Genomic DNA, 26935 nt, shown 5'->3' on the forward strand with positions numbered 1-26935 from the left:
CCACACTTTTATTGCACTTCCTATCTGACCAATTAATAAATTGCTTAATATTGTTTAGACAGAATGTGGAATCAGTTATGTTGTGCAAATACACATTTTGCATCTCTGTATTGTATCAGGTTCATGTTTGGTTGGCAATTGCATTGTACTCTGCACATGCACACCCATTTAAAAGGCACAGAAACATAGTATAGCTGAAAAATGCAAACAGAGCAGTTGTTTTTGGTCGTTTGACTTTGGCATAATGTGCACTATTGTCTGAAAGTGACATGTTGCAAGTTTTGTCTGAACAGTGCTTGCCCCTTTCTCTCTATAGAGGGTGCTAATTGCTAGGGGATGACCAAAATATGTAGGCAGAGATTGGGGCAGAGCATAATATGCATGTCTTACCTTGACACCATCGGTGACCTGGCAGAAATCTGCCTACCTTTAAAATTTGACAGGGGTGATGACAAATAATGGTAGCTCTTGAAAACAGTGGGAAAAGCATCTGCTGTTGAACAACATTTCAATTAACAATTTTCAATGACGTTGGTTGTTTTTCTTTAAATGAAATTTTATCAAATCAAAATGAAATGTGACCAGTTCCTAACTAGACATTGTAAAATAGAAAAATGTGGAGATTAGCTTTTTGTGTGGTTTATAACATGGTCTCATAAAACAATATCTTCTATATAAATGGCAATAATCAATATTTAGAGATCATTTACTTTATCATTGAATGCATCAACTATTCATTTATCAAATATAAAGACTCACAGCCAAGCAGAACATGATTATGACTCAGACAGACCCACCTGGCAACCACAAAAGGTGAGCGAAAGAAAAGGAAAAAAAAAACAGTTATACTGGCTACTATACACAAACAAGTAAGAATCAAATGTGATTTATGAAATTACTAAAGAGCGCCCATACAATAAAGTGATTGCTGTAATATGCTCAGTGTTGAACCCATTTGCCCTTGTCTATATTCCCTACCTGTTTCTGTAATAGAGACAGCTGCCGCTGTCGTTCTGTACCAACAAGTCATTCCAGTACACCACAGAGTTGGCTTAATTTCTGCTTTAAGATCTGCTCTCTGTGAGTTCAAATTAACTCACAGAGAGCATCATAAGGTTCGAGCTGTGATTTATGTCACTGCCAGGGACTCCAGCCAGTCAGTGCCCAAGTTTGGTATCTTGCATTCTGACCAATGACGTGGCATCGAAATACTCCTCATCTCCAATTGTGTAACCCTCAGATGTTGCAAGTGTTTGCAGATTAGGATTCATGCATTCCAAATGTAATCAGGCCGGATCCCATGATTTGGTACCCATATTGTGCTAACATCCATGTAATAATAATACAGGTCACCACCACTGTTATGAGACAATGATTCCTGGAATTCTAGATCATTTGGAAATGAACTTACTAAAATAACTGAACCTTAACATGTACAGTATACTGTAAATTGATTATTTTGTTTAGAGTTATTTAATTTCCATATTAAAATAATGATGGTAAAGAAAACACACCTGTAGTAAAAAAAAAGAGTACCTTCAAGAGTGCCTTCTATCCCATACAAGAGTATGGAATACAATTAAAGAAACTCTGTTACCTGGCCTGTTAATAGAGAATTTAACTGCTAGGCCGTCATTGTTTCAAACATACTGTATACATTATCAATGTGCACACCGGTAAAGCCACTAACGATGTGTGACAAAATAACAGTCATTGTTTCATTTCTTGACAATATGCATTTAAAACTGTGAATCAATTTTCAGTGTCCATCTGGCAGATACTTTACCCAAGACTCTCATAGTTTTACCATTTATTTTTCATGAAATGCCCCCTGTCAAATGTTTGGATATGACACTGCCATTGGGTTGAAAACTGTGATCTTGGTGTGGTTGTCAATTTTTCCAGCAACCCTTATGTCAAGGTACTAAAATAATTAGCCAGACCAAACCAATTTGCAACAACACTGCTTTTTTTGCACCACTGAAATATGAAGTATCTCAATGGATTTGAATCCTGTGACTTCAGAAGACAGTGTTCAAACCAGCTGCAGAGAAGTATTGGCAAAGGCAATACCATACTGTTGGTTCCACTAGATGGCGCACACATTTAGTTTAGGTATTTCCAGATCACATCAAATCTGAACTACTAAGATCTATTCAAGTTTGCCAAATGAAACAGCAAAACATTATCTATATGAGATATTGACATATAATGGTACATATTGTATATTACATTATCATTATCACGACTTTTAGCAGATGCCCATATCCCAAGCAATTTGAAATGCATGATATACCCTTTACGGAAACTTGTCAGCTACTTGTGAAGTTAACATAGCTAAACTTGTTTTTTGTAGTATTGCTAAAGGTAACTATTCCATACATTAAACTCTGATTACATAAAATAACCTTTGTTTGAAAGCAGAAAAAGAAGTGTAGATGCTGTATCAATGTCAGAGATGGTGGTATGTTCATGAGGAGTGAGGTTGCTGAAATAAATCATATATCTGTCTGCCAAGATGGTAATACACAGGATTGTTACATCAAGATGATAATATGAAGCTTAATATTGAAAGGATATTACAATGTAAGTTATGGTAAATTATGATTTGTGGCATGAAGGGTTGGCCATAATGGGCTGAGATATCACACAAAATGTCATTTAGTGCATGTGTATGTATACATTATATGTATGTTTGTATATAGACATATTAGTAGCAGTGTAGGAACAATAAATCCTTATTTCAAAATTACAGCTATGTGGTGCAGTACAGTCTACATGTCATTTTTTTGAAATCGCTTATACTTCTGCAAATTGAACTTATTATCCATCAAAAAAGTATTTCATTCCACATTAATTTATGTCATTGAAGAATTATGTTGCTTTACAACAGAAAATACTGCGTGCTATATAACATTGTGTAAAAACACATGGAGAATGTGTGAAATAGTCATCCCTAAGTGTTTGCAGAGAGCAGGCATGCTGAGAGAGAGCTTACCTGCCAGTGGCTCCAGCAGCAGAGCTTCAGAGCTGAGTGCTGTCCCTCAGAGCAGACCAGCCTCAGGCCTCAGGGTGTCTTCCAGCAGGAGGCAGAGCCAGTGTGTGCCAGCAGGAGCCGCAGGGAGGAGGGGGGGAGAGACGCTGTTCGCTAATCAAGGTTTTGCTGTCCCTTTTCACACATCTCAGTTACATCTCACATTACACAAGTCAAAACATGTCCTCATCTATAGCATCGGATATGGTTTCAACACTACACAGGAACAACCATTGACTGGGTCCTTGCAAAAATCTCTACAATGCACTCCTTTTACAGGAATTACTCTTAAAACAACTGCATATAGTTATCAAAAACGCTGGGTCAGAGATAAAAATGGCTTGTAAAAACAGTTTTGGGCTGAACAACATGTAATGCGATATTCATTTGAGTGTACTTGATTCAATTAAGTGAAATAAATTCTTTCTACAGATAAAACTGCCGCCTTCTTGAATCTTAAGATAATGTCATGACACTGCAGCTAAACAGAACCACATTACCATGGAGACACAGTAGTTAGTATATCAAATTAGTCTATTTAATGAAAGGATGTTTGAGAATAATGAGTGCACAGAGCCATTGTGGCACCAGTAATTTGTACGGTGACTCTGTCATTTTTCATTAATTTTTATTTATTTCATAAAGTATTTAATAAAAATGCTGTATGTTCAAATACATTTTGTTTACATTTGAAAATGTAAACATCTATTTTGCCCTTTTATTTCTAATTTTTCTTTTTTTAAAGAACCAACTACTTCAATGATCAAAATATTGTATATTTATGTGATTCCCATAAAAGTGCAACATACCCTCCTATGAAAATATGTTTTATGCTGTTTTAAAAGATAAGCCTAATACAAATACATTAAAACATACATTTTTTGTATGGGCATCTAGTGTCAAACAAATCATAAAACTGAGTTCAATAAATATAAATACAGAATTGCTATGTCTGACCGTTCCGTAAACTAGCTACAAAACTAATCATAAGCACAACCAATAAGTGAATAGGTTCCTCCAGCAAAAGCACATCATTAGAGGGCCTGTGTACTGGTCTCTACAGATTCCACTCTCTGACTCCTCCACTCTTCCCCTTTCAGAGAGCTGCCGCTCACCTGGGCACTGTCCGTTTGAGCGGCATCGTCGCCTGGCAGACACCAAGAACAAGAGGTGAGCCGAGGGGACTCCATGTGTCGGTTCAATCAAGCAAAGACGCAAAAGGACTCCAATAATAGACCGCCTGTGAGGGACAGCGCGGAGTTGGGTTACTGCTTCCATTCCGCAAACAGCGGTCAGGTACCCTTCAGCAGTGCGGATAGCAGGAGAGACCTCAACAGCTGGGAATGAGACAGATTGAGGAACAGGCTTTATGGCATGCTCAAGTGTTGTGGCTAATTAAGGAAATCAGAGATGGTGCGAGGCGAAGGGGGCACGCCGGACCACAGCAACGGCCACGGCGATCTCGAAGGAAAGGAAGAAGTCTGCCGCGTCAGCTAATCATGTTGTCACCGCTTGATGGCTTCACACTTCCTCCAGTGAAAGCTGTCATTCTGACAGCTATCTTGACCTCCAACACAGACACTTGCTCCTGTGTGACTTCTTGCCCTGTGGCTCAACACCATCTATGCGTTTCATTTCCCTCTTTACAGCTCATAATCTCCCTCGCTCTGGACATGTACAGAGGTGATGGGCATCAGCGTATTAGATGGTACAATGGCAGCTGAATGTGTTGTTATGGAAGATTTGTGGCACACAAACACTGGAAAGACAACTCAAACATGTAAAATCTACTGACATTTAACTGACATTCATAATTATTTTGTTTGTATTACACAGCCCACCAGACTCTCATATAGTTAACGGTGCAATTCTTTATACATATACATCTGCTAACACATCTTTTAATCATACAAATGCTGGCTATGACTAAAGCAATCAATATCAACTCATGTAATTCATTATACAATTAACCTGATCATTTTTAAACTAGTTTGCTGCAATCCTGAGATGTAACTGTGTTGGCTGTTGGATAAATAATCAAGTTCCAAAAAAAAAATTAATCACCACACTTACAATTAATGCTCTTATTTATTGAATTTATTTTGCATTGTTATCACCAGCACATTTCATTACTGATTAATTACATTAATTTATTTTTAAATGTTATGGTTGTCTCCTACACTAGTTTCACTTGTGAAACTTGCTGTTAGTGTGTTATTCTGTGCCATTATTAACTTAGTGTGTCAATTACCACTGTAGTTGCATTCTTTAGCAACCATGACATGACTGTTTGTTTTTTACATGGTAAATTTCTGTGTCCTTTTGTTTTGTCCTTGTATTTATTGAGTATGTACACATTTACTAAAGTGGCAGCCTTATCATATGAAGACATGGCAGTCTATCGAGGTAGGCCCTGAAATGATCTCCTAAGGGAAAAGGTAGACTTTGTACTGTTCATTCTACTTCCCTCACAACAATCTCTAAGCAGCCAGCTCACTGTTTTAGCAGAGAGGGAGAGGTGGGGGTGGCAGCACACAGTCTTAGGGAGGTTAAGTAGACATTCATGATGATGGTGGGCTTACAGGTGAGGCCCAGCCCAAGTGACTCATTGTTTCAGTAAACACACTCAAAAAAAGGACCACGAAGAAAGTGCAGCCACAGTTTTGCTCATCTCTTCTGCTTGGAACTTCTCTGATTTTCCTCCCTGTCACCTCCTTTGAATATCATATCACCAGTGTGTGCCCATACTGCTAGGAGCAAAACAAGCTAGCTGAATTGGCTGACAAGATGAAAGAATCTTGGATTTGATTCCTAGAGGAACCTCAGATAAGTTAACTTCACATAACAAAGGTATGCTAGCTAGAGGGCAGCTAGGTAGTTATAGCTAAATTAATATAGTTACTAATAGCAAGTAAGTTATCACAAATTAAACTTTTGTGATGTGTATATTATGGGTGTATGTTGAATACATTCATGTTAAAATGATCTATTGCTCCCAAAATCAAGATTCAAATAATCAAACCACCAAAAACAAAGTCTTCAGGAAACATAAGTTTTATATGAAGTATTGAGATTTTGTATATGATCATTCTCTCATATCTCATCATATCTCATCATCATCATATCTCATTCTCTCATATTTGATGGCAAGAATTTATCAGTTGGTTATTTTATGCACAGCTCTTACATTGCCCTTCCTGAATATTGAAGAGAAAGATTTGCATCCCCTTTTGAATGAACAAAGATTAGAATGTTGACTGAAATGACAAACTGATGATCTCATGGTCAGATATTAAGATAATGTATAGGTCTATCTAATGCTGGGAGACAGGAGAACAGTATCTGACTTGATATTCATCATGGTGGGGCCCACTTACAGGCTGCAGGGACCAAGGACTGACTCACCATGCTTCCGTCTTTATTTGTGTGCTCAGAGACCCGATCAGCTGTTCCAGTTCATCCCAACTCAAATGCAAAGACAAAGGTTCTGACCTTAAAGTGCCTCTTTAACTGTCCTCACTCAGTCAGAGGAAGGAATTTCACAGGTTTATCTTTGTCCTCAAGGATACAGAGAAGAAAACAATGCCATGTCAACAGAATGGAGCAAAGGGTAACGTTTTCACTGGCTGGTGGAGGCCCATAGGCGATAATGGAGAACAGGCTGGCAGTGACCTTGGAGTTGCCTTGGTCTACAAAGAAGGACAGGTGCGATGGTCTATTACACCAATGTTTTTTCACACAGTTGTTTCACACCCTTTCACCTCCAGTGTTCCTCGGTCCATTTTTGGAACTTGCCACTTCAGTAAGCCCACTACCCATTCAAACTTTATTGCCTTTAAATGGCACCAGTGGTGGTTTTACAAAATTCTGTAGGACCATTGATCTCAGTATATGAGTTTAAGTGTATATGTACCTGAAACCTGAAATTATTTATACATATTTGGAAACATTCAACAAAGAATTGAAAATGAGCCCCATAGAAAGTGTTGAGTTTAACATAATGAAGAATACACTATGATAATTACCCTTAAAAGGCTGGTATATAAATTCTCCAACACTTTCCTTAGGTTTTACATTCTACTGGTCTAAACTTTGTACCTTTTAAATTTAGAGAAATAAAGTAATGAATAAGCATTCCTACCATTATTTCAGAAACCTTCTAATCTTAATAAGATTAGGTTTTGGAAATAATGGTATGAATCAAGATTCATCCATATTAAGATTATAATTTTAATAACATTAGAATAAATTTAAAATAATGTAACAACACGCATCTTTGTAAAACCAGTGTTTAACAATGCACATACAAATAACTGAATAGAATGCATGAACAATGCATTATAAATAAACACATTAGCTACTAGGTCAGCATTTGAATTTACTGGTTACGTATGAAAGATAAGGGTACCAGTTTGAGATTTCTTCTTGTACAGTATGATTGTGTCAGTATACTGTACTTTTGACTTACATCCAGGAATTTCAATGAAGTAAGATATGTAAAGATATGTAAATCTGGGAGATGAGTGATTCCCTCCAACACTGTGGAATGATAAATATCAATAAAAAAGTCATTATTCATATCAGTGTCTCGTCACTTCATCAAGACCAAATTAAGTATTTTTGTATGTCTACACCAAAAATAATTCTGACAAATGTATGCAACAGAGGAGAAATATTTCAAACATTCTGAAATGCAGTAAAATACCTATTTAAAGCTTGACAACAGATTTATTCCTCTTATTATGATGTGAGGAAACTTTCACATTGACCAAAATGAAATTTCCTGATACATTTCCATGTTTAAAAAGCTTCATATATGACAGTACAGCTCAAATAATAAAAGAGTTTTTATTTATTGGTATGTGTAGAAAAGGCACACCCTTACCATGTGGCCCTGTTTGTAATGTGTCTTGAGATCATATGTCTTGAGGTTTCAGCAGCCATAGTAATATGGGGCTGCAAATACATACCAGAATTTACATTTCAAAGATAACAATGGGGTCGAAGTCTTCCAACTGTTAGCAGGAACAGAAATAGACTTCAGGAATCATTTTTATTATTGTCTATCTCAAGTCAGCTTAAGGGATTTCCAAATACGGACCAGACGTTGCATAGGCATTTGACTTTGTCTTCCCTTAGAAGCCTATTGTCCCTCCCATTGTCTTTGACACACATGAAACACAAGACATAAATATACACCCCTATTGCCAAATGGGAATTGCCCGCTTTTAATATTACAGACTCATGCCCTTAACACAATGGGCGCTTCCATATTTGGGTGACCGGCTTCCTTTATTAAGAGATACAGGCAACGCATTAGAAAGGTCTCCCAAATCACCAAAGGTAAGCACTGGAGAGCAGCTCTGAAACTGAAATGCAGAGAGCCAATTTATATTGTTATTCTCTCATTTATAAAATGAAAAATAAATAAACAGACTGTCGTAAAACAATCAGCAGTTGTGGATGTCCACTGTGCTAATCTTCAGTCATTTTCAGTATCTTGGTCCAACCGGTATTAATGCTCAAAAGAGACAGTTGTTCAATACAATGAAGACCTTGAAATTAGCCTGAATGTTACAGAGCTCCCTCTGTCAGTCTCTGTGTCTGTTTGATTTGCAGGGTCAGTGCATGCTCATCTGTTCTTCAGGGCTGTGACACACCAGGTAAGACTCATAACTGAGCTGAAAGAAAATTAGGAGAGATGAGTACACAACTGTGACACAACGACGGAACTAATCAGCTAGATCTTTTAAATATTGACCAACCTGGCAATACACATAAAATAACAGCAAATAATGGGTTATGTCTTATGCTGTCCTTTTTGCCTATTGAAATACGAGATGCAACTACAATCAGAGAAACACAAAATAATTATAGCACTTTGATAAATTCAAGACAAGCAGGGAGTGAAACTTTATCTCCCATAGCTTACATATATCTTGTTAATACACATGCCACTAAAAATGGTGCCTATATGAAGCTACACGGCATCAAGGATCATCAATGTTACAATCAATCAAATGAAAGGGTACAATGACAAGTTATTTTAGACAAAGCGTTAAATACATTCTGTTGCAAACTGTTGTTTCAATGTATGTTTTGTAGCAGACCGAATAATGGGGGATGCGGCTATGGCGGAGTTCGGGGCTGCGGCCCCGTACCTGCGCAAGTCAGACAAGGAGCGACTGGAGGCCCAGACCCGGCCCTTTGACATGAAGAAGGAGTGCTTCGTGCCTGACCCTGAGGTCGAGTACGTTAAGGCTTCCATCACCAGCCGCGACGGGGACAAAGTCACCGCGGAAACAGAGCATGGGAAGGTATGCATGTAGACACTGCAGCACAATCCTGTGGAAAAACAGCACAGCCATCTATATGGAATACATAGAGAATGCATGCGAGGCAGTTACAAATACAACCCACACTGATGTATCAATGTATCATTTACAGTAGACATGTAATCAATACAGAGCCATACAGTGCAAAGTGTAAAACCAAACCTCGTTAGAGTGCTAGAAGCCTTCAAGTTTGATTCGCTTGAAGTTTTAGAGATTCATGCTCAATCTTCAATAAAACAGGCTTTTTGATGTATTTACACTGGACTCTATTTACTGTGAGAATAAAATCACAGCTTTCAGTTTGAATAGCCTTGCTCTATGTGTTATGAATGGGCAAAGCCCACTGTACTAAATGGCATTTAATGCTCTTAGAGATTAAATGTTATAACTACATATATGCGTACAGATAGAGTGTTTCTTTGTGCTACTAACCCAGAACCTGAGTCAGTGACAGAATGTTCTACTTCATGTGCTCATAGTGTTATTTAAACATTATTTTCTGCAAATCACTCAACTTGCAAAACACCACCATTATGTATATTACTGTATATTACTACTAAGTTTTGCTAATTGCTTTTATTTATTCATATATTTTCATAGACCGTTACTGTGAAAGAAGTTGATGTACACCCTCAGAATCCGCCAAAGTTTGATAAAATTGAAGACATGGCGATGTTCACCTTCCTGCACGAGCCCGCTGTGCTGTTTAACCTCAAAGAGCGTTACGCTGCCTGGATGATCTATGTGAGTACAGCACTGCTCCTCTCTCCATTCACTTACACAGGAGCTGGAGGGAGGATCCATTATAAACCACGATTCTCTCTCCTTCAGACTTATTCAGGGCTCTTCTGCGTCACTGTCAACCCCTACAAGTGGCTGCCAGTGTACGATCAGTCTGTTGTCACTGCTTACAGAGGAAAGAAGAGGAGTGAAGCTCCTCCTCATATCTTCTCCATCTCTGACAACGCCTATCAGTACATGTTGTCAGGTAAAATCCTGCACAGTTACAGATTTTATTGCGCACAGAACACTTCAATCACATGATGCTTTGTGCTTTTCAGCTGCAGAATATATTAAATATTTCTGTTTCCTTGCAGACAGAGAAAACCAGTCCATCCTGATCACGTATGTTTCTTTGAATTACTCTCTTCAAAACATGTTTCACATACCCCGTGGAAATGCATGGTTACCTAAATGCACTTTCTATCATCAGTGGAGAATCTGGTGCTGGGAAGACTGTGAACACCAAAAGAGTCATCCAGTACTTCGCCAGCATTGCAGCTGTGTCAGGGAAGAAAGACGCAGCAGCTGAGAAAAAGGTCGGTTTGGCCTACCGCTCAAAATGGACAAATTGTGAATTGTAAATTGTCCAGAGGTGTTTGTAATTTCCTGGAGAACTGAGAGGCAGATTGAGGCTGTATGCTTAATAGGGATCAGACCATCTCTTTGATCAATGGATTCATCAGCCATGAGTTTTTGCATCAACACTTAAATTCTGTTAAAAATTTGAAATAATTAAAATATCATTTAATTAATCATCACCTTTAAAATGAAGGCTATAGCTGGATCTTTAAGAATGTTTTGATGGAGGGTGGGACCACCCATTTGATGGAGGGTGGGACCACCCATACAGCCTACAAATTATTTGTAATTTCCTCTCAAAAGTTTCATACATTTTTGAGAGGGTGGAGGGAATCAATTTCCCTTAAAAATCAGCTAATCAATGCTTAGAAACTTTTGTCATGCACATGTCCATTGTTTATTATGTCTATTTTTAGGGTACTCTGGAGGATCAAATCATCCAGGCCAACCCTGCTCTGGAGGCCTTTGGTAATGCCAAGACCATCAGGAATGACAATTCCTCAAGATTTGTAAGTGTGTCTATCTGCTGTCTATAAAGACAAAATGTAAACAGAAAAGAAAAAAAATCATAATATTTTTGCTTGTTTGTCAGGGCAAGTTTATCCGAATTCACTTCGGGGTCAGTGGAAAGCTAGCCTCTGCTGACATCGAAACTTGTAAGAAAACCCTTTGTTTTTCTTTTCTTTTTAGAATAAATGCAATGCTATAATTTACAAAATGACCTGTTATTATGTTAATTGTGTGCCCTGTGTTCTAGACCTTCTGGAGAAGTCTCGTGTGACCTACCAGCTCAAGGCTGAGAGAGACTATCACATCTTCTACCAGATCCTGTCTCAAAGAAAGCCAGAGTTGCTGGGTGAGTTGTGAAGGGTGCTCTGAAGGGGTGCTCTGTCTCTATGCATTCCATTAAACGTCCAGGGCTTACACAAACAGGCAGCAATCTAACAACTGTGCTTTCCCTTTAGAAATGCTGCTCATCACCAACAACCCCTATGACTACGCCTATATCTCCCAAGGAGAAACCACCGTAGCCTCTATCAATGATGCTGAAGAGCTGATGGCCACTGATGTGAGTAAAAATTATTTTACGATAGGGAAATGATCTGGTTAGGGTAGTTACAAAAGATGCAAAAGCGACTCTAGCTTTGACATCATTGTTCAAAAATTCCACTGAAACACAATCTCTCCTGTAGGAAGCCTTTGATGTGCTGGGCTTCACCCAGGAGGAGAAGAATGGCATTTACAAGCTGACTGGTGCCATCATGCACTATGGCAATATGAAGTTCAAACAGAAGCAGCGTGAGGAGCAGGCAGAAGCTGACGGCACTGAGGGTGAGTCTTAGGGCTGGAGCTTTGATCCATACTGAATGCAGGGTGTGCCATTCATTAATATACAGCTATCAAAGAAAACCTCTTGCATGGAGTGTAGTTGGACACATTCTGTCATAGGCCCTTCAACCCTTCAATTTCCATTAAATTTCCCAGATGCTGACAAGGTTGCTTATCTGATGGGCCTGAACTCTGCTGACCTCATCAAAGGTCTCTGTCACCCAAGGGTCAAAGTAGGAAATGAGTGGGTCACCAAGGGACAAAATGTCCAGCAGGTGAGATAAGTAGGCAGTAAATTCAGTTCAGTTTTAGGATTTAAATTGTGTTTGATTATTATTTGATATGTGTTTCTATTTCCATTTCTTCTTCTCAAGCCTTTCTAAAAGGTTGGTATCCATTTCTTTTCTTACAGGTGTACTACTCTATTGGTGCTCTGGCAAAGTCAGTGTACGAGAAGATGTTCCTCTGGATGGTAGTGAGAATCAACCAATCCCTGGACACCAAGCAGCCTCGCCAGTACTTCATTGGTGTACTGGACATCGCCGGCTTTGAGATCTTTGATGTGCGTTTCCTTCTTTTAAGAGTAGTTTTTTTGCACAACCCTTCAAGAGAAACTCTTTTGAAAACCTTAATCCAAAATGTTTATGTTGCAGTTCAACACCTTTGAGCAGCTGTGCATCAACTTCACCAACGAGAAACTGCAACAGTTTTTCAACCATCACATGTTTGTGCTGGAACAAGAGGAGTACAAGAAAGAGGGCATTGAATGGGAGTTCATTGACTTTGGCATGGACTTGCAGGCTTGCATTGACCTCATTGAGAAGGTAGGTTAGTGGGTTACCTGACAAAGCATTAAGACCCAGGGACATCCAAATGGATTCTTGCAAGTGTGGGCTGAGCCCTAAAGTCCAAGAGGTTTAGTTCAAACCTGTATAATAAGCCTACAATGACCAGGAGTCCATAGTGTCAGAACATGATGTGTTTCTGGGTTCCTCCAGGGTAGCGTGAGAAATGTTGACCAGGATCTCCTGGTCATGCTGGCCACCTTTAGCACCTTTAGCATCTCATTAGTCTCATATACACTGAACAGATGTTGTCAGCATGAGAACTGCGCGTATGCTGCAGTCAGCGTTCAGTATCCTGTGAATCACTGTGGGGCTTGCAGTGTGAAAAATATGCATTTGTTGCATGTGAGTGTATCAGGGGATCATGTTATTTCATGCTTCAGCATCTTTGCATGAGCACGGAGGATGTTGCAGTGAGATGAGCTTAGCGAATCACTGGCTTTTCCGAAGTCAGGGTTAAAAGCTGGCTTAAAATATCTAAAAGTATAGCAAAAAGAAAAGAAAATGTTAAAGGGGGTCTTATGTTGGAACACGGGAAGGACTATAATTTAAAGTCATGACTCTTTTCCACAGGATATCTATAAGTTCATCAGAGTTACAGAAACAGTGTTACAAAGCATGGTATTCCTGTTTTTCTGCAGAACTGCAAAAATTGGAGATGATACCTTCATATGTAAATTTCCTCTCAAGACCTCCTCTGATACCTATTGTACAGCTTGGTTTGCAAACTGGACATTTAGTATCATTCCCTCAGAATGCCACACCCAACATCACAAAAATTTTATTTGTCTTTTCCATTATTTCATATTTCCTAAATAAGTGCAATCACTCAGGGTACAAAGAGTTTGTTACTTAACAAAAGGTACCCCATCACATGCACAACAAGTCATATTCATATGTTATGTTTGGTGTGCATTCATGATACATTTCAATCTTCTTTCAGACTGCATTAATTGTCCATTAGTGACTCATTTATGTCCATGTTAACCTCCCTCAGCCCATGGGCATCATGTCCATCCTTGAAGAGGAGTGTATGTTCCCTAAGGCCAGCGATGCCACCTTCAAAGCCAAGCTGTATGACAACCATCTGGGCAAGTCCAATAATTTCCAGAAGCCCAGGATTGTCAAGGGGAAACCAGAGGCCCATTTCTCCCTGGTTCACTATGCTGGTACTGTGGACTACAACATCTGTAACTGGCTGGTCAAGAACAAGGACCCTCTGAATGAGACCGTTGTCGGGCTGTTCCAGAAGTCCACTCTCAAGTTACTGTCAATGCTGTTTGCAAACTACGCTGGTGCTGACTCAGGTAATGTCAAAAGATATTGATATTTACTTATAATGTCACCGTATACATGCAGTGTAGACTGCAGTGAATTATTTAAGTATACACACTGAATATAATGTCTGTGTGTAGATCACAGTGTATATTTCATAGAAAGAGCGGACTCTAGTATGACAGCAAATTGCACAGTATGATTTTACAGGCTAATTTCATCACAGATATTGTCAGTACTTTTTGGTCATTATCATCAACACTTTTTTTTACTATTTTTTTTTTTACTTTTTTACTAATTAATTATCCAGCTCACGAGGGCAAGGGTGGAAAGGGAGGAGGTGGAAAGAAGAAGGGTTCCTCTTTCCAGACTGTGTCTGCTCTCCACAGGGTGAGTGAAAGAGTGATTACTGTTGGATATTATGTTATGAGAAATATAGTATGTTTTTGAAAACAAAAAAAACACACACACATCTGTTTGGATTGTTTCACATACAGACAAGTTCTTTCCATAAAACTTTGAAAATGTCTTACCATATGCTTTATGTGGACAGGTGATTTAATTTTCTTAACTATGTACATCTGTTCACACAAAGTCAATGTACCCATCATGTGTGTTATTATATGTGGCAGGGCTAAAATTATAAAACCATCATATACTGCAGATTACTAACAGTGCTTCAAAGCAAAGGGAGTAGTCATGATCCACTTGATAAAGCAGATACTCGTTTTAGTAACTTAACTAAATGCTTAGTTGATGAGAAATAACCTTATAGTTTTAGGGAAGGAAGGAATATCTATCTATGACAACTGTATGTGCAGTACACCACCATGAAAAACACTATGGTCTCCTAGCTCCCCATTCTATGGCTAACTCCTCTGCCAATAAAAGCCCTCTTATAGCAATATATACAGGAACCAACAACAGTGTAGCTAGTTTAGTGGCCCAAAAGAAGTCTAGTGTGAAACAACAACACATCAACTCAAGTAGGGGCATTTCCGTATTCTGGCATTTTTATACATAGTCTACTCCAGCTCCACATGGCAACCTGTCTTAGTGTTTTGGTAAGTTTAATGTATATGGTGGCTATGTATTTCTATGACCAACAATTTTACCAAAAACCTACTCCCTACCTGCCTTTCATACATTCATCAAATCATTCATTTTTTATTTGATCAGTCTTCGGACTGAGGCTGCGAATTTGCACAACTATTATTTCCTATCAGATTTACTTGATAAATTTTAAATTGCCTTGCATCAATCCTGTTCTGTAATATGTGGCAGAATATGCAACTCAACCCCATTTAAATACTCTCTATATCTATATACTCTATATAGGGCAATAGATATGTGTGCTTGTGAACAGATTTGCTGTAAAATGTGCATGACGTGGTTCTGTGTTGAACATTTCCTATTCATAGGAGAACCTGAATAAGCTGATGACAAACTTGAGGTCCACTCACCCTCACTTTGTGCGCTGCCTGATCCCCAATGAGACCAAGACTCCTGGGGCCATGGAGAATCCTCTGGTGATGCACCAGCTGCGCTGTAACGGTGTGCTGGAAGGCATCAGGATCTGCAGAAAGGGCTTCCCCAACAGGATCCTCTATGGAGACTTCAAACAGAGGTACTTTTTATGGGGTGCAGAATTTTCCTATTGCAGACTACTTGTAAAATATGATTGTAAAATGCAGAATGATTTGTCCTCCGCACTTGAAAGAGTTGCCTGAAGATTTCCATAGGAGCTTTAAGCTGAAAAAAAGAGCATAACATGAAGAATCATGAGAAAATGGTGTAATAAAGGGCTTCCATTCATTTCATTCATTACAGATACCGTATCCTGAATCCTTCTTCTATCCCTGAGGGACAGTTCATCGACAGCAAGAAGGCAGCAGAGAAATTGCTGGGATCTCTGGACATCGACCACAACCAGTATAAATTGGGACACACTAAGGTAAATGAAAATTCAGTTACTCACTACCTGATGAGTAATTAAAACTCCTTCACAAGTGACTGTAAAAAGTGACAAGATTGATGAATGTTGATCATCTCTGACAGGTGTTCTTCAAAGCTGGTCTGCTGGGTCAGCTGGAGGAGATGAGAGATGATCGTTTGGCTCTCATCCTGACTGGAATTCAGGCCAGATCCCGTGGTATTCTGGCAAGAATTGAGTTCCAGAAGATTGTTGAACGCAGGTCAGTATATTTCTGCCTAAACATTTAATTGCATGGTGCGATAAAGGTTCTTGTTTCTTAACTCCTTTTGATTGAAACAATAGGGATTCTTTGCTTGTGATCCAATGGAATGTGCGTGCCTTCATGGGTGTGAAGAACTGGCCCTGGATGAAGCTGTACTTCAAGATCAAGCCTCTCCTGAAGAGTGCAGAAACTGAGAAGGAGATGGCCAACATGAAGGAGGAGTTTACCAAGCTAAAAGAAGCCTATGCCAAGTCTGAGGCCCGCAAGAAGGAGCTGGAAGAGAAGATGGTCTCTCTTCTCCAAGAGAAGAATGACCTGCAGCTTCAAGTTCAGACTGTGAGTTCACAGTTATGGCTGTTGAGATAATTATTTAATTTAGACGATCTATTTCACAATTCACTCATCTTCAATATACTAATGAGTGATGATTTCCATTTCTTATTGTTGTCTTTCTGAATTTGTCTTCTTGACAGGAGCAAGATAATCTCTCAGACGCAGAGGAACGCTGTGAAGGGTTGATCAAGAACAAGATCCAGCTGGAGGCCAAAGTCAAAGAGCTGACAGAGCGGCTGGAGGATGAGGAGGAGATGAACGCAGAGCTGACTGCTAAGAAGAGGAAGCTGGAGGATGAGTGTTCTGAGCTCAAGAAAGACATTGATGATCTGGAGCTCACTCTGGCCAAAGTAGAGAAGGAGAAGCATGCCACTGAGAACAAGGTCAGTGTTATCTGGATTTAGTTCTTTAATACTCATAGTCACTGGGTGTGTGCAACAGCTGACCATTCACTGTGTTTATAGGTGAAGAATCTGACTGAGGAAATGGCAGCTCTGGACGAAATCATTGCCAAGCTGACCAAGGAGAAGAAGGCTCTACAGGAGGCTCACCAGCAAACCCTGGATGATCTTCAGAGTGAGGAAGACAAAGTCAACACTCTGACCAAGGCCAAGACCAAGCTGGAGCAACAAGTGGATGATGTAAGCAGTACATATATAATTATTATGAGGCAGTTACAGAGTAGAGGGTTTATTACTTTACATGATTTTACATAGTAATCTGGAGAACAGGAAAATTTCATTCATGAAAAAAATCAAAACTCTTATTCCTAGCTTGAAGGGTCTTTGGAACAAGAGAAGAAGATTCGAATGGATCTTGAGAGGGCAAAGAGGAAGCTGGAAGGAGACCTTAAGTTGACCCAGGAGAATGTTATGGACCTGGAGAATGACAAGCAGCAGCTCGAAGAGAAGCTGAAGAAGTAAGATCCCAACAGCAAACTGTATGCTGTATATACATAGTCAGTGTAATGATCTGCTGAACATACTACTTCTCTTTCGTAGGAAAGACTTTGAGATTAGCCAGCTAAACAGCAAAATTGAAGATGAACAGGCAATGGGTGCGCAACTCCAGAAGAAACTGAAGGAGCTGCAGGTAAATTTGTTCGGAGGAGTAGGTGAACCTAGATAAAGGTACTGTTGAAACATCTGAATGCAAAGCAAAAACAGATAATTTTACAAAAACAGATGATTTCCTTTTTTATGCCATTCACCCAAGATTAATTTCATACAATGTGATGGTAGCATTAGAACTTTGAAGCTAAGCTTCCATGCTTGCATGTGCTGTTACTGTTATGTGTCTTAGCAATTCTAAATGTGAAAAATAAGAATTCTGTAACACTGTGCACCCTCTTTTGTGGGTTATCTGGGGAGCATATACCTTGGTGCAGGAAAACAACTTCACACCATGTTTAATAAATTCTGTTTTGAATGCTCAAAAGAATATTTTCCAGATTGAATCGATACTGACATTATTCTGCATGCTAGGCCCGCATTGAGGAGCTGGAGGAGGAGCTGGAGGCTGAGAGAGCTGCCCGTGCTAAGGTGGAGAAACAGAGGGCAGACTTGGCCAGAGAGCTGGAGGAGATCAGTGAGAGGCTGGAGGAGGCAGGTGGGGCCACTGCCGCTCAGATCGAGATGAACAAGAAGAGGGAGGCCGAGTTCCAGAAATTACGCAGAGACCTGGAGGAGGCCACACTGCAACACGAGGCCACAGCGGCCACACTGAGAAAGAAACAAGCTGACAGTGTGGCTGACCTCGGGGAGCAGATCGACAACCTGCAGAGAGTGAAGCAGAAACTGGAGAAGGAGAAGAGTGAGCTCAGACTGGAGCTGGACGATGTGGTCTCCAACATGGAGCAAACTGTCAAGGCCAAGGTAAGCTACGGGTTCAGTTCCAGTCAAGAACATACAAATTTGAGGCCCCCTAATTAGTTCCATTCATAACTTTTCACAAGTGTATGAATGAAGCATTAACTTTTTGAGTGTTAAATTAAAATTTCTGTTGCAGGCTAATTTAGAAAAGTTGTGCCGAACTCTGGAGGACCAGATGAGTGAATACAGGGCAAAGGCGGAGGAAGGCCAGCGTACCATCAATGACTTTACCATGCAGAAAGCTAAGCTTCAGACTGAAAATGGTACGTGTTTCTATGTCAACTTGGCTAAGAAACCAGAGAAAATGATTCAGGAATTAATCATACTTAAACTTCTGGGCCGTTCTAGGTGAGCTTGCAAGGCTTCTGGAAGAGAAGGACTCCCTGGTCTCCCAGCTCACCAGAGGAAAGCAATCCTATACCCAGCAAATTGAGGACCTCAAAAGACAACTTGAGGAAGAAGTCAAGGTGATTTATCCACAGTGTAACTCTTATGATAATAAGCTGAATATGTGAGTTGTTCTGTAATGATTTGTTGCATGCCATGTCTCCTTCAGGCAAAGAATGCTCTGGCCCATGCAGTGCAGTCTGCCCGCCATGACTCAGACCTGCTGAGGGAGCAGTATGAGGAGGAGCAGGAGGCCAAGGCTGAGCTCCAGCGCAGTCTCTCCAAGGCCAACTCTGAAGTGGCTCAGTGGAGAACCAAATATGAGACTGACGCCATCCAGAGGACTGAGGAACTGGAGGATGCAAAGTAAGGGATTACTATGCAAAAGCAGTCATATTATCTATCTATTCTTTCTACTGCAAAGAATGTGAACTGAATGTATTTTTCAAACACATGAGTTTATTTTGCTTTATACTTGACCATGGAGCTACTAGTGTGGCAAGCTAGTATGCCATTCTGGTGCAGTTCTCCCCAAGCACACTGATAGGCTTTGGGTCTCCCTCTGTTTAACTCAGGAAGAAACTGGCTCAGCGTCTGCAGGATGCAGAAGAGGCTGTGGAAGCTGTGAATGCTAAATGCTCCTCCCTGGAGAAGACCAAACACAGGCTGCAGAATGAGATCGAAGACCTCATGGTGGATGTGGAGAGATCCAACGCAGCTGCTGCCGCTCTGGACAAGAAGCAAAGAAACTTTGACAAGGTCAGAGAAGGAGGAGAAATGGTAGCTTTTACAATTTTGTGAAATGAATGTAGAAATATAACAAATGAAAGTAAACTAATTTTATTATTATTATCCTACCAGGTCCTGGCTGAGTGGAAGCAGAAGTATGAGGAGTCACAGAGTGAACTGGAGAGTTCCCAGAAGGAGGCCAGGTCTCAGAGCACTGAACTCTTCAAGCTGAAGAACTCTTACGAGGAATCTTTAGATCACCTGGAGACAATGAAGAGAGAGAACAAGAACCTGCAAGGTCCAATCTCTGTTTTAATTTCTCTTAATTTATACACAGCAAATCTATCATGAAATAATACAACAATAATTTAAGAGCAACAATACTGAGATTCTTACCATAATATTTCCTCAGAGGAAATTTCTGATCTCACTGAGCAACTTGGTGAGGGAGGAAAGAGCATCCACGAGCTGGAGAAGGTCCGCAAACAGCTGGAACAGGAAAAAGCAGAGATCCAGGCAGCTCTGGAGGAAGCTGAGGTAAGACAATGTGTTGTATTCTAATGAAAAGTGAATATAATTTGGCTGTATTCAGCACATAAGTACCATAAGTCAAAATGACCAAATTTCTTATACTTCATGAGAACATGTGTTTCTAATAGGCTTCTCTAGAGCATGAGGAGGGTAAGATCCTGAGAGCCCAGCTGGAGTTTAACCAGGTGAAAGCTGATATTGAGCGCAAGCTTGCTGAGAAGGATGAGGAGATGGAGCAGGCCAAGAGGAACCAACAGAGAGTGGTAGATACTCTGCAGAGCTCTCTGGAGGCAGAGACCCGTAGTAGGAATGAAGCCCTCAGGCTGAAGAAGAAGATGGAGGGAGACCTCAATGAGATGGAGATTCAGCTGAGCCAGGCCAACAGGCAGGCTGCTGAGGCCCAGAAGCAGCTGAAGGCCATCCATGCACACCTGAAGGTAAATCAACAGTGATGTCAAAGAAATACTTGTCAAATCAAAGTGGTGTTCTTTGTAGAAGGGATTTGAATGATACAGATTTTTTATGTTTTTTTGTTAATTACTTCCAGGATGCTCAACTGCAGTTGGACGACTCTCTCCGTGCCAGTGACGACCTGAAGGAGAACATTGCCATTGTAGAGAGACGCAACAATCTGCTGCAGGCAGAGCTGGAGGAGCTGAGGACCATGGTGGAGCAAACAGAAAGAGGCCGCAAGCTGGCTGAGCAGGAGCTGCTGGATGTCAGTGAGAGGGTGCAGCTGCTGCACTCACAGGTAGTGAAATGACCATTTTTCCCTGGTCCCTTTGATAAGATGAGAGCCTTTTCTGGAGATCATTCTGTGAAATATCTCTGTCTCTGTGTAGAACACCAGCCTGTTAAACCAGAAGAAGAAGCTGGAGGGTGACACAGCCCAGCTTCAGACTGAGGTGGAGGAGGCTGTACAGGAGTGCAGAAACGCTGAGGAAAAGGCCAAGAAGGCCATCACTGATGCTGCCATGATGGCAGAGGAGCTGAAGAAGGAGCAGGACACTAGTGCTCACCTGGAGCGCATGAAGAAGAACATGGAGCAGACCATCAAGGACCTGCAGCACCGCCTGGATGAAGCTGAACAAATCGCCATGAAGGGGGGCAAGAAGCAGGTGCAGAAGCTGGAGGCCAGGGTAAGTATAAGATCACTGAATGCTATTTTAATAAATTACGCTACAGCTAGCAGTTATATTCACCAGTGGTGTGTTTTGAAGAACCACTTTAGAATTTCATACAAATTACAAATAATCCATTGTATTAAGTGAGAACAAATTGTTCTGTCCTTGAAGCCTTCAATTCAATTTTCATTTCTTTCATAGGTGAGGGAACTGGAAAGTGAGCTGGAGGCAGAGCAGAGGAAGAGCAGCGATTCTGTGAAGGGAATCCGTAAATATGAGAGACGCATCAAGGAGCTCACCTACCAGGTTACTTCAGACTTCCCTCTACATTCTCTTTAATATCAAGCACATGCAAGCACATGCAGTATAATCTCTCTAGTCTGGTCATAAAAATGTACGGTGTTATATATTGGCAGACTGAGGAGGACCGCAAGAATTTAGCTCGTCTGCAGGACCTGGTGGACAAGCTGCAGCTGAAAGTGAAGTCCTACAAGAGAACTGCAGAGGAGGCTGTGAGTATTGGCCTGTACTTATTACACTGAGGTAGACTTAGCTGCATATACTATCCCCTGCATCACAGGGCTGTGCTTCTCAGGTCAGGCCTTAATGATGTGCTGTGTTTGTGTGACACAGGAGGAACAGGCCAACAGTAACCTGACCAAGTTCCGCAAGCTGCAGCATGAACTGGACGAGGCGGAGGAGAGAGCCGACATCGCCGAGTCACAGGTCAACAAGCTGCGAGCCAAGAGCCGTGACGTGGGATCTAAGGTCAGACAACTTCTTCTGAGAGTCAACATAACCTCATTTTCTTCAAGTACACGGTGCGACAAATACGGAGTGTACGTCTAACACTTCTCCGTTATGGCTACGGTACCTGGCTTTGTATCTAGTGACCATATCTTTAAATTGCCAGTAATTGCAATAATACACACCCTCTTGTGCATTACTGCTTTAATAAATCATAATTGTCAGTGTAAAGAAACAGCATGGTATCAAATGAAATGAAAACACAAACACATAAGACAATTCATACGACAATTCAGTGGTCAGTTCAAAAGAATGTGTAGCAAAAAAGTAGTCACTGCTTCCAATCTACAAAGAGTTACTATTATGTCCCCTTTGCTCTACATAAAATATCAGGGCTAGCTCCACAAAAGGCTACAGGTCTTCAGGTCTGTTTAACGGGTGGAGAAAATAAAACATGCTAAATGTTTTCTATCTTCCCTTTCTCTCTTGCAGAAAGGCCATGATGAAGAGTAAAGCTCTCGGATGGAACTTTCTGGAAAAAGAAATCTCTGCTGTGTTTTAGTTTTCTCTTTTCCTCATCCTGTAATCCTGTAGAATAAAGTTCATCTGCAAATCAATACTTTTCTCTGTGTCTTCACTGTGGTGATATGTTGTCTTTATCGGCGCAATGCTACCTCCAGCTACCTCACAACGTATTTATTTATATTTGTTTAAATCAACATCCCATTCAATTAAGCACGTATCCTGCTCTTCTTCTCCTGAAGTGTGGCTTCCATAGATTCCTTAATTTGACTTCCTGTAAAGTCAAAGTCAGGGGCTTTTCTAAATAAGAATCAAAACTTGTGCACAAAACAGTGTGTTGACAGCTTCGGTCAATATGCTGAACCAGTGGCTGCTCACTGCTATCTTCATTTTTACTTTCATTTTTTCCCAGACATAAAGCTGCCAGTATGCTAATTTATAAAAAAAAAAATACAAACTTGACATACATACAGTAATGACATTCAAAGACCAAATTAAAATGATATGTCACATATGATTGGCTACTTCTTGAATTCTTTCTGCTTGAAATTGTATCTGCACTGCCAATGAATTGTGTCACATACCAGACCATTTTTACATCTTCACACTGCATGCAATGCATGTAGGCAGTTGTTGCAGTAAATTACTTCATGTCAGAGAGCCTGCTTACTTAATACCTTTACTTTAAGAAGGGCTAACAGCCAAATATAAGAGACTGCTACTCTGTGTAGATGGGGATTAAGCACAGTGTTACTATGACAGGACAGGGCGATTAGGGTGTGTAGTGGAGACGAAGGAGGATCCAAAATAGGATTGAGTGAGTGACAGACACCAGGTGATCCTTCAAAAACGAGGAATATCTCTAATTCCTGCACTGCACATCAATCAGTGCTATTACCTGATAGCCATTAACTTACATTATTGTACAACAAATAATATGATAAACAAATATAAAATAGATTTTGTAGTACTAGTATTCCAGGTAATTACTAATCATCCTGGGGTGGAAATTAATACATAGTAAATTTATACTATCCTGGTTGAAATATTGTTGGTCCAGGTCCCTAATCCTGTGTCTGGCCTCATGCAAAATGCTGAGATGAATTAGCCAAAGATTGAGAAATATCTGTTCAAACAACAATTCCATGTAATATTGAAAAAAAACTACAATATAATAGATGATAAACTACATTAATACACCCAGCTTGCTATCTTAGAGCTAACTCTAGTCTGAGCCTGTCATGCCCACAGGCTACTCTACCTTGATCACTTGCTAACTGCTCTTACTGTCAACCCATTTTCCTGACAGCTGGGTAGGGCAGTGGCTAGGGCATTGGCTAGAACAGCGGTTGTCAAACATCATTGATTACTACACTCCTAATCACATTTTCCCAGCCTGAAGTACTCAGTCACATAACATTACATATAGCCATAAACTCTTACCAAATTCCTTTAATTGAGCGATTGCCTGATTGACTGTATTTTATTTATATTCAGCTTTTGTTTTACAATGTCACAGCTGTTTTTTTTTGTTTACTACTGCATTCAGTACCACTACAACTAATAAAAAACTAACACGAAAAATACACAACTTAATTGAATATGCGATGTAATAGGGGGGATTAAGATAAAACATACCAGCTTGTGTGTTCAGTTGCCACACTGTCCAGCAAGTCTCACTGCCGCAGGCCTGAAGGGCACCCACAGATTCCGCTTGGTTGTCCATCTTATCAAAATTCATCCAGCACATCCATGACTCCTTGCCTGGGCGTCCGCAGCCACAGGACAGGCTGAGTGCAGATTCCTGGTTCAGGTTCACACTAGGTCACCAAAGTAAGGTTCAACACCCAGTTAACCAACATAAAATGCGCTACGAACATCTCCGCACTGCGCTAGGCTAAACAACTGCAGCCCTCCAGCTATTAAACCACCCAGCAACTTCTAGTTGCTGAACCACAATGGCGTCAGCAGCAGAGAGCGGCGATGACCAGCCACTTCACTGTGCGGCGAAACCTTGGAGGACTGAAGATGAAGACAGGAACCTGAGGAGATGCACATGTGTTGCTTCAATCAGGAAAGACATAAGGACACTCTAATTATAGTCCCGGGTGACAAGACAAGAGGGGGCTTGAGTGACAGGCAGGTAACCTCCAAGACATAATGTTGCCTCCACGAATAGCTTGGACAGCAAGGACTGCTAAAGTCCTTGGCCCATTGGCCCATTTAAAATATCTGATATACAGTAACAGCCAAAAGTTTGGACAAAACTTTTATTCTTTATTTTTTACTATTTTCCACATTTTAGCAGTGAACAAAAAAGTGTTAAACAAATCAAAACTACCTTGTATTTTAGATTCTATAAAGAAGTCAAAGATATTTTTTCAAAATATATTTTGGGAAGAAATTCAGACAAATCTAAATAGTGAGGTTGATTCCTAAGAAACAAATTCCAAGCATTTAAGCATGTCTTCAGATCAAAATGCCTTTGAATGCATGTTTCCCATTATCTTAACCAATTGTCTCCAAACATTAGACTGGTACTGTAATATCCATTTATTTCCCAGCCTGCTGCACAGTCACACCTTGGCCTGACCGAATCAAAAATCGATCACTGCAATCTTGGAAGATCACACTTTGGTCGTAAAAAATGTTTCTTTTTGCACACAGGTCTCCCGTTTCAAATCAGGCACAACTGGTTCTTCAGCCCGTATCAATTGTAACTATAGTATCCTGTATAAGGGGCTGTCCCGTTACTGTTGATCCTCTACAAACCCTGTGACTTCAGCTTAAACATCCATGTGCCTCACAGTCTGTCCTGCTCAATTAGTGAGAGGCATTCAGCAGGAATTTCACAAGGCTATGTTTGTCCTCAAGGACAAACAATTCAAAACAAGACCAAGTCGAGGAGACGGAGCTGTGGGTAAAGACTGGCTGGTGGTCACGGATGGAGGACCATAACCTTGGCCTTTCCTTGCTTCACAGCAGGTGAGAGGTGTATCATGTTCTCCTGCGTACGATGGCTCTGAGATTCATTTCCTATTTTGTACTGCCCTTGTCACTTCCATTGTCATTCATTTTGAAGATAAGCACTCATTTCAGATAATTAAGATTAAATAAGAGTTTTCTCACACATGTAACTAGCAACTCAACAATAAAACTAACAATAGGGCAAAGTCCAATCTTGACAGCGGGCTCAGCAAACTCACTCTGAATGATATGAATGACATGGTGATCTTTTTCATGAACAAGTTCAGGACCCTAAAGCCTTCTTACAGCACTCAATGTTCTCTCCATAAACTAAGAGAACAAGAGGGGTTTTAAACCTCTAAAAGCACCGAACACTGAAGTGGTCACCTGTAGAATCAATCTTGTGTAGCTCTCACTTCTGAGTGAGCTTCAAAATATCTGAGAATAAATAATAAAGAATAAATAAAGTACAACACAGTTTTTTTTTTTACATTTTCCATTTATTCCATGATTAATAACTACATCACTAGTTAACAATCAACCACAATAAACATTTCTTCAAAACTAGACAATAAACATTTCAAATTAAAGGGAGAAAGAACCGTGTCCTGCACATGACCAGATGTCTACCTAATAGAACCCATTGTCTTCGGCATGCTCTTTCAGTGCGTTCTATTAGACTGTACACACTCGGCGAGCACTACCAGGAGCGCTCCCACATAACACAGGCCAGCCGAGCCACTGTTGGTCTCACAGCAGGGTTTGGTAGGCCTACATCTCTCATATCTCTAGAACACTCCATGGCTAAGTGCATGAGGGAGGAGGGGGGCGTCCATCGTTCCCAGATTAAACCTCTACCTCTCATTCGTTTCAGAATGGCACTCTGTTCCCAAATGCCACATTGCGTGATCAGTTTCAATCCCTTAATTTCTTTAATTTCAGCTTGCGTTTTTAAACAAAGCTGACAAGACAGAGCATCGGTGTGCCTGCATGAGGTCTTTCCTGCTGATAATATTTTGAAAGTGAGGGGGCGTGTGGCTGAAGCAGGGAAAGTCAGGGACACACTAAGGGCTGATATCCGTCCTAAAAGTGGATTGGCACTCTTCCCAAGATGTCAATCAAACCGAATTTAGAGTATCAACCTCCGTAATAAAAGTCCACACCTTAACCCTGCCATCCTCCTCACTCACATACCCACCACGTAGTGGATGGGAGAACAGAACAAAAAGGTAATATCTTATTTTATAGGTATATTTCATACCTTGCGTTTTTTAATACATTACATTTTAAAAACATTCTTTTACTTCTGCCCTTTTTTAAAAAGACAGGCTTACAGAATTTCCAAA

The 26935-nt window shown here is 40.4% G+C and overlaps 1 protein-coding gene across 1 annotated transcript; it reads left to right on the forward strand.

Moving 5' to 3' along the window:
- The first annotated feature begins 8368 nt into the window (after nucleotides 1-8368).
- LOC118771292 (myosin-7-like) lies at nucleotides 8369-22639 on the forward strand. The gene is made up of 39 exons (XM_036519242.1): nucleotides 8369-8377; nucleotides 8654-8697; nucleotides 9140-9351; nucleotides 9970-10113; nucleotides 10201-10357; nucleotides 10467-10494; nucleotides 10583-10688; nucleotides 11148-11240; nucleotides 11324-11387; nucleotides 11489-11587; nucleotides 11697-11800; nucleotides 11925-12063; nucleotides 12217-12335; nucleotides 12473-12622; nucleotides 12714-12884; nucleotides 13903-14212; nucleotides 14491-14570; nucleotides 15602-15807; nucleotides 16011-16134; nucleotides 16239-16375; nucleotides 16459-16714; nucleotides 16852-17094; nucleotides 17176-17352; nucleotides 17485-17630; nucleotides 17713-17803; nucleotides 18196-18585; nucleotides 18719-18845; nucleotides 18931-19049; nucleotides 19139-19335; nucleotides 19545-19728; nucleotides 19831-19996; nucleotides 20111-20235; nucleotides 20358-20666; nucleotides 20777-20980; nucleotides 21072-21368; nucleotides 21555-21659; nucleotides 21770-21865; nucleotides 21987-22121; nucleotides 22593-22639. Exons 3-39 carry the CDS (start codon nucleotides 9151-9153, stop codon nucleotides 22611-22613), a joined length of 5820 nt encoding a protein of 1939 aa, XP_036375135.1. The 5' UTR covers nucleotides 8369-8377; nucleotides 8654-8697; nucleotides 9140-9150; the 3' UTR covers nucleotides 22614-22639.
- Nucleotides 22640-26935: the final 4296 nt, after the last annotated feature.

This window comes from Megalops cyprinoides, chromosome 24 (assembly GCF_013368585.1).
Source record: "Megalops cyprinoides isolate fMegCyp1 chromosome 24, fMegCyp1.pri, whole genome shotgun sequence".
Lineage (NCBI taxonomy): Eukaryota > Metazoa > Chordata > Actinopteri > Elopiformes > Megalopidae > Megalops > Megalops cyprinoides.